The sequence below is a fragment of the Parasteatoda tepidariorum genome, chromosome 6 (genome assembly GCF_043381705.1).
Source record: "Parasteatoda tepidariorum isolate YZ-2023 chromosome 6, CAS_Ptep_4.0, whole genome shotgun sequence".
NCBI lineage: Eukaryota > Metazoa > Arthropoda > Arachnida > Araneae > Theridiidae > Parasteatoda > Parasteatoda tepidariorum.
The window spans coordinates 15,546,026-15,558,036 of record NC_092209.1 but is presented as its reverse complement, the minus strand read 5'-3'; the positions used below and the strand labels follow the sequence as shown (position 1 = coordinate 15,558,036).

General features: G+C 30.3%; 2 protein-coding genes across 3 annotated transcripts in view; both read right to left on the bottom strand.

Moving 5' to 3' along the window:
- LOC107451959 (testicular acid phosphatase homolog) overlaps positions 1 to 12,011 on the bottom strand; it is a 539,537-nt gene that overhangs the window by 44,240 nt on the left and 483,286 nt on the right. The window lies entirely within an intron of this gene.
- LOC107451964 (lysosomal acid phosphatase-like) overlaps positions 1 to 12,011 on the bottom strand; it is a 17,507-nt gene that overhangs the window by 1,310 nt on the left and 4,186 nt on the right. The window contains exons 2-6 of the mRNA XM_043048560.2: positions 11,744 to 11,839; positions 9,414 to 9,494; positions 6,007 to 6,159; positions 4,036 to 4,128; positions 1,310 to 1,399 (exon numbers count right to left, since the gene is read on the bottom strand). Of these exons, the coding sequence (XP_042904494.2) occupies positions 1,310 to 1,399; positions 4,036 to 4,128; positions 6,007 to 6,159; positions 9,414 to 9,494; positions 11,744 to 11,839 (513 nt within the window). The remainder of the gene's footprint in view (positions 1 to 1,309; positions 1,400 to 4,035; positions 4,129 to 6,006; positions 6,160 to 9,413; positions 9,495 to 11,743; positions 11,840 to 12,011) is intronic.

The following is a 12,011-nucleotide window of genomic DNA, read 5'->3' as shown; positions in this document are numbered from 1 at the left end:
TATATATATATATATATATGTCAACTCTTATTTTAGTGTCAGCAGGTGCGGAACTCTGGTAGCAGGGCTGCCACCTTTTTACTCTTTTTGGGAAAATTTCTTCCAGTTTTAGCTATGTTTATGTTTTAATGTAACACACTGTTTCTTAAAATTTAAGTAAAGTTATTTTCCGTATCACTGTTTTATTTTCATATTTTCACTTTAAATGATACAAAAACTTTCTTAAAAGCTACTATGATTCCAGCTCTCTTATGGTGAGGCTTTTAAAATGTAGGAAAAAATTAACAAAAATCCTGAAAGATTTAGTTTTTAATTGTCTAAAACTATTTCAAATGTTTTGAATAAAGCTTAATGTTGACAGCCCTGCGGAGAAAACTTGACAGCTTTTGACTTGTTGGAAATTAGTCGTAATTTTGGTTAACGATAAATTGTATTTGGAGAAATATTCTGTGTCTATATATATATATATAGAAATATTCTGTCTGAAATATTCTATCGTTAAAACTTCTTTTGTTATCTATCATTGAGTTCAAAGTAAAATTTGAGTATTCTAGCTATTCGAAAAGTGATCGGAATTTCGATTGACTGTAAATTCCCTTTGGTGATAATATCGTGATAAATTCTGTTCCCAACTAATCAGAAAACGAATAAAATATGAATTGTTATGAGATACAAAGCTCTTATAATGATTTCAGTGCACTAGTTAGTCAGCAAAAGGTTAAAATTCGGTTTCAAAATTCTCTTGTGACAACTACAAAAGCAATTCAATAAGAGCATGGTAAATAAAACAAAAAATATTATTTCGATTATACATGCATTAATGTTAAAATTTATATTTTTGTTAGAAACTATATATAATTGTTATGGTATTTACCGTATTTGAAGAAATGGTATCGTAAGAAATAGTATCTTCAGGAAATGATATATACAAAAACTAAAGTAAGTTTTGCAGAAAGTGTGTTAAAATCTTTTAAAATAAAATTTTAATTTAATTTTATTATTTTTCCTTTTAAGTTTTGTATCTGTAGTTTATTTCTGTTGGAAAATGGTTTAAATTCATATTAGCAATAAATTTTGCTAGCATAATTTAGAAAACAATCGTACACTGTATTGGAATCACCCACAGAGTACATTCGAAATTTGAGCCCACCAACTGGTCGGGAAGAGATCGAAATTTTGCAAAACAAGAGAAAAAGAGAGAGATTTAGTAAAACATTCCCCTTACAAAAGTTATAACACGGACTTATATTTAAAAGAGTCGTTATTAGGTTTAGTACATTTGTGTAGATTTTATGGATATCTTGATTACTTCAATAGACAAAGTATCGAAAAGCATGAATGCCGACTTCCAGTCAGTTATTTTTCTTCCACTGTGATTTGAGTAATATTTGAACATTTTCTGTAGGGGGAAAAACAAACATTCAAAGTTATTATATGAGAAAATTTTTTCAATTTTTTGAATAATAAAATGCAGATATGGGCATGGAATAATTTAAGTAAAGAATCAAAATAATCAAAACGAACCTACTTAGATCCTAAGTTTAATAAATAGAAATAATAATAATTGTAGTAATTATGATTGAAATAATAATTATTGTAGTGTTAAAATATGACATTTAATAATTGAAACCAAATCAAAAATTGTTAGTTCAGAAATTAGATTTCATCCAGGTGAATTTGATATACTGATTAGAATTATTGGACTTGATTATTGTCAAGATGTTTTCAAACCTTATCTTATTTTAAAAATGTATTATATTGCAATGGTTAATTCTAAATTGCATTATTTAATAAATGCCATATATTAATTAATTTTATGTTATTATTTTTAAATTGTTTAAGTTGACGTTGCCAGTAAGGGAGCATATTGAACAAATAATGCCTTAAATATTAGGGTTCAGTGTTAATAGTCAAAAATTATGTATTCAAACGATAAAAATCTCTCTCAAATAATTAAATACATACAGGTTGGAAATTGAATAAGTTAATTTGTCCGTGAATTTCAAGCATTATTTAAGGGAAGAAAACTCAATTTAAAGTTGGAGTAAGTTTATCACATAGGAACATTAGTCATTAAAAAAAATGCAATTTTGATATTTTTTTGTTTTCAATGCTCATACTTTACAATTATGTAAAAATAAAAACACTTTTTGATAATTTACCAATCATGTTCCTCTTTGTAGATTAAAAATTCAATTACTCATCCTAAATAAAGCACAAATAAAAGTACAAACTAGGACAATAAAGAAGAAATTAAGGAGCTAAAAAGAACAATAAAGCACGAATAATGAGCAATGAAGCACGAATAAAGGCACTAAAATGGACAATAAAGTACGAATTAAGGCACTAAAATGGACAATAAAGCACAAAAGGCAATAAAATGAACAATAAAGCAAAACAACGTGAAAAAGGCGAAAATAAAGACACAAAAAAGGACATAATTTCCCTCCTCCGTGCTTCATTCATGCTGCTTTACTTTAGAGCAGTGATTCCCAAAGTGGTTTTTATCAACCCCCAGGCAAAGGGGTCGACGACAACCTGCAAGTGGTTCATGTCAAGTGAAAAAAAGATTGGGGGTCCATGAAATGAAAATGTGGGTCAACGATAGTATATCTCATATGAGCAGGTCGTGACTTTTAATTTTGGCATTTCATGAATGGAATAATTAACATACGCTGATAGTACCTATTTACTTACATTATACTACCTTATAATTAGGACTGGGCTATAAATCGATGTATCGCGACATATCGATTTAACGCATGTATCAGCAAGCCGATACACAACTTTCGTTACAGACGATGCATCAGAAATCTGATGCATCAGATTTCTGATGAGTCAGAAATCTGATTTAAGCCGTAGACTAAAGACGACGAGCGCAAAATGATGTATCGATATAAGACGCGCAAGGATCTTCTTGCAACTGATACCAACTCGCGCTGTGGAAGATTGGATATTGATAAATTTCAATTTTATTTATTTTTTATTATTTATTTTTCATTATTTATTTTCTTATTATTTATTTTTTTATTATTTATTTTTTATTATTTATTTTTAAACTAAGAAATCTTTCGTTATTTGCGCCATCATTTTTAGAAAATATATCATTAATATCTTTCTTAAGCAAGACATATATCTTCAAATTCATAAATTGATTTAAATCAATCTGAGTATGATGTTGTGATAGAAATTCGACTTTCTGTGCCTTACAAGTAAATGAATTTCAAAAATACTATATGGCAATACATCGCTATATCGCGATGCAAAACTGACGATGCATCACGATATAAAATTTCTTATATCGCCCAGTCCTACTCATAATATAAAGACATATATCTATCTGCATTCTACATAATTTATAAAAGTAGCTATGAAGTAAAAATTTTATTAAAATGTAAGTTAATAGGATTATTTTTTGATATATGAAACTGAATTATTATAAACTAGCAGTTGCTTACAGCTCTGCCAGCGTACTTTTTTTTATTTTCTCTGCGTATAAGGTTTCATTTTGTAACAAAAAAGTATTTTTCCGCGGTAAATTGTAGCCTAACCTGTGTCAACTCTTTAGCTAGCTAGACTTCCAACTTTATCTGCGCACATGATCACGGAGATTTGCTGCATAGTTTTTACGTGAAAACGTAATAAACAGACCGACAATACACTACTACGGTTTTGCATACAAACCTATTTCCGCAATTATGATATTAGTAGAGGAGTACGGGCTTCATAGAGGAATCATTTTATTCCATTTACATATTAATCAAATTAGTCTGAATTTAATTAATAAATATAAAATTAACATGTGTTTTTTTTTTTCAGACTAACTTTACTACAGTTGGAAACTTAAATCTTTTACAGTGAGTAACGCTATACCAGCTATCAAAAATACATTTGAAGTTGATGAACTTACAAAAAATCAATATCAGGAAAGCAGGGGGTCCATCCAAAGCGGAAAAACATGACAAGGGGTCTGCGAGACAAAAAAGTTCAGGAACCACTGCTTTAGAGGAGGCACAAAGTTTTGGAAATACTCACCCAGTGTTTGAAATAGAATGATATTCCTTCATCGTCCAAAATTCTCATTTCTTCAACAAAATATCTAGGACAGTGTACATTTATACCTAAAAACTATTTAATAATAAAGAGAAATGTGTCATTAATTTCGTTATACATCATAGTAGAAAGTTTCATTTTATTTATTATTCCATTGAGGCTCCTGGGATACACAATACACGATTTATTCAGTATACCCAATGGTATAAATTCTGATGGTTCTGGGCATGCATCGATATGATGTTGGACTGATGACAATAGCTTGCCTCACGCCTGAAGAAACTTCCCACCAGTTTTTGGCATAGGGAATTGACTTCTAGGCGTGCAATGCGTAAAAATACATTTTTAAATTTTGATTTCACAGGCGCTATTCGACCGATTTCGCACAAATTTTGTATTTTGCCATTGCAAATTGCATTCCTTAAAATGACATCTTAAGAAGTTTGATATCATACGATTCAATTTTTGTTCAACTATAATAAAAAATAAAATAATAAAAAATGAAATTATAAAAAAAATATTAAAAAATAAACTAATAAATTGAAATGCATCAATTTGAAAAATTATCGAATTTGCATGCTGCACTGTAAGCAGATAAGAGCATGAAAATTACAAACTGGCGATGTTATTCTACCTTAATTTAGGCATATTCAGTTTTAAAAAATATTGCATTTTTATTTTAATAAAGGTTGTTTTATAATACTGTTCAACTGAGTTAGATTTTTGCTTCATTTTAAACTTAAATATTAATTTTCAGTAAATATTTAGATACATTAAAACAATTCCTTTAGTTGCATGGATTAATATTTAAGATCACTCGTTTCGTATCTTGCCGTGATTATTGTGATTTGATTTCTGCCAAAGCTATTATTTTTCAAAATATTTTTTTTCGAATTCTAATAATTGTTTTTTACCCACAAATTAACGCTTTTAAAAAATATTTCATGCAAACAAGATAAGAAATTAAGTATGATTAACAAAGACCTATTTAATCACGACAAAACATTATTGGTGTAAATATCGAGCAGAATTGTTAATAACTAAGTAATATTATGAAAATTATCCAGTGTGCTAAATTACCTACGTGTGCTATCCGCGTGTGCATGACCTTTAACATGTTAATGTTAATATAATAAAATTCAGTTTTGTTTCGATTTTATCAAATGTATTTGATTTTCATTTTTTTTTATCTTTGGTGTCGCTAAGACACATATGGGTGAGAGAGAAAAATATTAATTTCATTTGATAAACCGTATAACCATACTTATTAACACTGTATGTTTTCCATATAGCCATACTTATTAACACTGTATTCGTACAATATAGCCATACTTATTAACACAGTATTTTTCCATATAGCCATACTTATTAACACTGTATTCGAATCGTATAACCATACTTATTAACACTGTATTCGAATCGTATAACCATACTTATTAACACTGTATTCGAACCGTATAACCATACTTATTAACACTGTATGTTTTCCATATAGCCATGCTTATTAACACTGTATTCGTACCATATAGCCATACTTATTGATACTGTATTCGCACAGTATAGCCATATTTATTAATATTGTATTTGTACCGTATAGCCACACTTGTTAACACTGTATTCGTACCGTATAGTCATACTTATAAATATTGTATTCGTATGTTAGGTTCTTGTGTAGTTGATTTAACATTAATAAATCCCTTATAGAAAACATAAACAAATATCTATAGACAATATAAGCGTACTCGTAACTTGCTACATTCACGTACATTCCTTATCGACATTCTACAAATTTTTATACTACAAGACAAAAAAAAACCGCTGTTGTCATTCCTAATTTATAATATAAATGCGCTTACACGTACAACCGTTAATAACATTTTAATCTAGATCTATATTTTTTTCACATGAGTACAAAATGTAATCATTTTCAGCCCATGTCACAATATAACTTACCTGATCAAATTTACCGGGTATAAAAAATATAGGTACTTGCTGTTCGCTTGTTTGCTTATTAAATTCCACAGCTTCAAATAAAGGATAGAATGTAGCAAGATTGGATTTGGCACTTTCAATGCATCTGGCTGTGTCTGTAGAGAGAACGTTGATCTGGAAGGAAAAAAGTGGGAAAAATATTAAATATAAATGAATAGGCAAATTTATGTTACGGTAAAAACCTGAAACCTGGTAAATCGTATGTTTTACCTGTAAAATCTAGCTTTTACCAACGTGGCGTGGTAAAAGTCCGAAGTATGATTTAATATGATTCCATTTCAATCTTTTAACAAACATTTGTGGTAAAACGTAAAAACCCCCAAAACATTTTGAGAAATCTTAGGCTTTACCAGAAACACTTAGAATTTACCAATGTTTGGGCTTCTACAGTAATAGTTATGCTATCAAAACAAACAGTGAAAAAAGTCAAATTCAAGTTTGAGTGCTAAAATAGAGAAATCAACAAATTACTTATTAAATATATTTGTGGAGAATAAAAAAAAAAAGCTTGAAATTCCAACAGATGAGGTTATGGCTAAAGAAATACAGTATACGCTGTTACTGTACTATTTTAGCAAAGCTGTAGCTGTTGAGAATTATTGTCTGTTATTGTCTCTAACTTTGATCTAGTTCATAAAATTAAGTAGCTATGGTAACAGTTGTTGTTTTTTTCTTCTTTTTTATTTATTTTGTTCGTCCTTTCTTGTGAAGAAGAAACAAAATGGCTTTGAGTTGATGTTTATTTATTTCAGAGCATTAATATTTACGCCATTTTAAACCTTTGAGGGTTTCGAGTTTTATTGATGAAGCGAGTATTGAGAATTATCGTCTGTTTAATCTTTAACTTTGATCTAGTTCATAAAATTAAGTCGCTATGGCAATAGTTGTTGTTTTTTTCTTCCTTTTTATTTATTTTGTTCGTCCTTTTTTGTGGAGAAGAAACAAAATGGCTTTGAGTTGATGTTTATTTATTTCAGAGCATTAATATTTACGCCATTTTATATCTTTGAGGGTTTCGAGTTTTATTGATGAAGCGAGTATTGAGAATTATCGTCTGTTTAATCTTTAACTTTGATCTAGTTCATAAGTTGCTATGGTAACAGTATTTTTTTTTTCCTNCTTTGCCTGAAAAGCCAGGAGTTTCCCCTCTGATTAACAAGCTGGCAACAAAACTAAAGAGGAAGTTAGGAGAAGTTGGCAGCTGTATAGAGGAAACAGCATCTCATACTGTTGATGTAATTAATGAGGTTACTTTTCTTAACAGATTTCAATTTTTTTGCTGTAATTCTTCCTTAATTTTTTTTTTTAATTTTAGGTCAACTAATTATATTAAATTTGCAAGTTAAATTAAACTTATTTACTCTTATAAATTAACCCTTATTTTGTTTTCGTGTAAATTATGAAATATAACTTTATGTATTTTTTGTGTCGCGATCGCGAATTGAGAATTATCGTCTGTTTAGTCTTTAACTTTGATGTAGTTCATAAAATTAAGTTGCTATGGTAACAGTATTTTTTTTTTCCTTCTTCTTCTTTTTTATTGAGTTTGCTCGTCTTTTTTTGTGGAGAAGAAACAAAATGGCCTTGAGCTGATGTTTATTTATTTTTGAGCATTAATATATTCGTATTTACGCCATTTTATATCTTTGAGGGCTTCGAGTTTTATTGATGAAGCATGTATTTTTTATATTTTTGTTAATAGAACTGTAAAAAATAAGCCATTTTGTGTGCTGTAAGTTGCTTATAGTATAATTAAGAACACTGACATCATTAACTAATTCTGATTCGAAATATAAACGGAATATCTGGTTTCCGCGAACAGGGCATAGACGTTTTTTACGAGTAAGAAATATTTTGTATATTTTGTTTCATTCTTTATTCGTTATGGAAGTAGTTTGGAAAGATAGAAGACAACATTGGAGATTATTTACTCGAGCATGTAATTCCTTTGATGAGGTAGAAATTAAACTCAATTGTGCTGATAAAATTAATAAATTAAAGCTTATCGAAGAGAAAGCTATTATACTGATAATCTTTGAAGAGAAAAGTAAACATTTGTTGTATTCTGGAGAATCTTCCGATACAGAAATAGAGAAAGAAATAGATAAGGCAGAAATTCATATTGATAGCTGGAGATCTTTAAAACAGAAACTAGAAGCATTAGTGATAGAACAGTAGCGTTACTGCACTATTTTAGCATTTTAACATTTCATTTTTATTTGTCCCTTCTTAAAATATGCTGATGTTTGTAAGTTTAATATGTTCAATTATTTTCAAATTAAATGTGCATATGGCCCAACCTCCACAACTGGGAGTGACCTAATAAAGGTATAGGGATCTAGTTTGGTGTCATCAGTTTGGATTATCAAAACATATTAAACATTGAGCACACAAGTCAGCAAATGTATGTAATTTCAATAAATCAAATCATATTAAACATATTCCATCTGACATGGATTTATAGAGCTATCTCCATCTTAAAACTTTTTTTACCCATTTTCGTTTTGCGATTCCTGCGTTATTAGTAAATCGAAATTTAAAAACCTTTTCAATTTTTTACATTTTTTAAAGGGTTTTACGGTTCCTGATCTAACAATGCGTATTAATAAAAACTGGCAATTAGTCTTAGTGGATGTTATGTGGCTATCTCTCATGAAGTTGAAGATGAGATGACCATCAAATTTATACCGGTAATTCCATTGTGTATCCCTTTGTTTTTATTCAGGAGAAGATTGTAATATGTTTCTTAATAGGTTACTTGAAAAAATATTAGAATAATAATAAAAACGACAAAATACTTAATTCACTAAAAATGTTTGACCCTGAAATAAAATAAACGATGAAATTTTATGANCTCATGAAGTTGAAGATGAGATGACCATCAAATTTATACCGGTAATTCCATTGTGTATCCCTTTGTTTTTTTATTCAGGGGAAGATTGTAATATGTTTCTTAAAGCTCTAGGTTACTTGAAAAAATATTAGAATAATAATAAAAACGACAAAATACTTCACTAAATTACATAATTCACAAAATTCACTAAAAATGTTTGACCCTGAAATAAAATAAACGATGAAATTTTATGACATGCCCTATTGTCTCGAGATTGCTGTCATTCGATTCAGAATTAAAAAAATTACTATAAAAACAAACTCTCACTTATCTAATTTACCATATGTTAGTTTGTCTCTCTGCTCCCCCGAAACACCAGACGCGTTTAGTCATGCAACTTTTTATCACTTTCTAGAAGAGAGTACTTAACAGTTTGCCACAAAGTTCGCTTTTTTTGCATGTCTGAATTTATTTAATATTTGAGCTATCTTTTCTGTGCTACAAATAGAATAAGAGACATTTTAAATAATCTCACCTCCGATGGATCTGAATTCATGAAGTTTTGATAGTATGTTCTGAAAAAATGTCCTAAATTGTGATGTTGTTGTCTGCCAAGCTAAAAAAAAATAATAAAAATGAAATTATTATTAAAATTCCTGTTGCACTTTAAACCATCATTCAGTTAATAGTCTCAAATCAGAATAATGCGCTCTACGACACGTGTTGTCATCTATTTAAGCGAAACCAAAGTCTTGCCAAAAATACCCATGAAAAGACGAACATTAGGTTCCAAGGCCTTATCCGTATACCTATCACTAATCAAAGTACCTTTCTAGAAGAAAAAGTGCCTTATCATCAAACCTCCACTATCATCATACAGTGCTGCCATCTCTCCACGCTTTTTGTAAAAATTTGTTCCAGTGGCAGATAAGTTTACGCTTTAATGTATTATTTTTTTTATTCATTTAAACTTATTTTCCACGCCACTACATATAAATTATTTAAAAGTTCATATCAAACGCCACCTTGTTCCAACACTGTTATTGTGAAACGTTTAAAATGTTGACAAAAATTCTGAAAGCTTTGATTATTAAATATCTACCACCCTATAAAACATTGTGCCAAAAGCGTAGTAGTTTTTTAATTTACAACGGTCGTTGAACAGCCGACCCGATTTAGGGTTTACGACAGCCAATGTTCAACTCCTTAGCCTTGTAATTTTGAACCCAATCCAGAAAACAAGGGAACTCCTGGATCAAGTAGTGAGAGAAATTTGCCTTCGTGGAGGACTTTTTGAAAAAACTAATCATCCTTTGCGTTAAATGGAGAGAAAAAACCAAGAAAACCTCCCATGGTTCATCTGACGGCAAGAGGACTCTAACCTATGATCCGTCTACCACTGAGGATATTTTACGTCCTCACTGTGGTTTTTGAGACCTGGGTGTGGAACCAGAGACCAACTTCCTGCCTTAAAGAAATGCAGGACTGCAAAATTCTACTTACGAAATGCTTTTACTCAATGTTTTTACTCACAGTACAATAACTATTTTTCTATTCAAAAAACATTATGCTCATAATTAACTAAAAAACACAGTCAATAATTTTATGAAACATTAATATTTATAATTAATTAAAAACGTTCTGGTTAAAAGCAACATCTTGTTGTTGTTGTTGCTATACCTCAAGGCTTAGACAAACTAAACCAAGTTCAGGAGACCAAGTCGCACAATTAAATCAAACCAAATCCCCCTCATTCAACCCTTATCCCACAGCACAATCTAGGGAGAAGCGATGGCAGAACAGCGGCAAACAGCATGGGTCAACTCGTTTCCGTTAAAAATAAAGTTCCTTAGTGTGACCAGTCATAACCATCTAGAAAGGAGACCAGTCCTAAGTGCAGATAGAGTGGTTTGAACAATTCTTGGACAGGAGAGCTGCAATGACAGTCCAGCAGGAATCATACCATTCATGTTCTGGTGGGATCCTAAAAGTGGTGTTTATATTAGCCAAAAAAAGAGAGTGCATCTCAGAAGTTCGTAGTTCGGTAAAAGGGGCAATGGGCAGTTCGTTACCTTTCCCAGAAATCAGGTCAATAACTTTGTTTCCGAAAACTCCAACATGCGAGAGAATCTACAGTAAACATACAGTACCACACTGGTCAAAACAGTCAATTTTATAATGATATCCTGCCCAATTTATCCAGGATATTAGGCTAATTGTAGGAGCTTTTCGTGATTTAGTACTGGTTAGTTCTATCAAAAGGTCCTCCACGAATGGCAGCATCTTGCTTTAACATCATCAACAAAGGTAAATGTAACAACAACATAAAGGCAACATCGTACTTTGCGGGAGCCAATTTAAATTAAAAAATCACAGAAATAGTATATCTTTATAGAATATTTCGTAATAATCGTCATTATAAATATTTCCAGAATCTTCAACAAAAATTAAAGAAAAAAGTTTACACATAAGGAGTTGTTTATTAATATTTAAGCAATAAAAATAAATTTCAAATTAGGTCTCGAAATAAATCGAAAGTATAAGGAAGGTTGACAAAAATAAAAACCTGCTTGATTGTCGGAAGAAAAGAGAAAAGAGATTATTATTAACACGACCATTTTTAATTACGCAATCAAACTAGTAATGATGTTTTTAATCCTGTGTTCCTCAAAGGGGGTAGGTGCTAGAAATTGTTTCTCCCTTGCTGAAATATTAATTTTCGACTTCTACTATTTTAATCGAGAAATCGGCACACGTTTTGCTTGAAAAGTAATCTAAAAATTAAGTTTTAAGATGGAGAATCAGAACATCCTGCATAAAGATATAAAATTTATCTGAATTAGAATTTTAAAAACAATTCTTTACCTGTGTTAACTTTCCTAAACCATCCGGCCAAACATGCTCTTCATTCGGATCATTTGGGTATAGTAATATGGGAGCACGATCACCATGGCGATAGAGCTAGGCAAAACAACATTCTTTTGAGATAATGAGTGGTAATATAACTTATATGGTCAATTATTTAATTGAAACTGTTTCCACGAATGCGTATTTCACAAAAATTCATGCAGAAAAATTGAGCAAACGAGACATTTTTATACCATATGTACACATACATATACATCTATATATA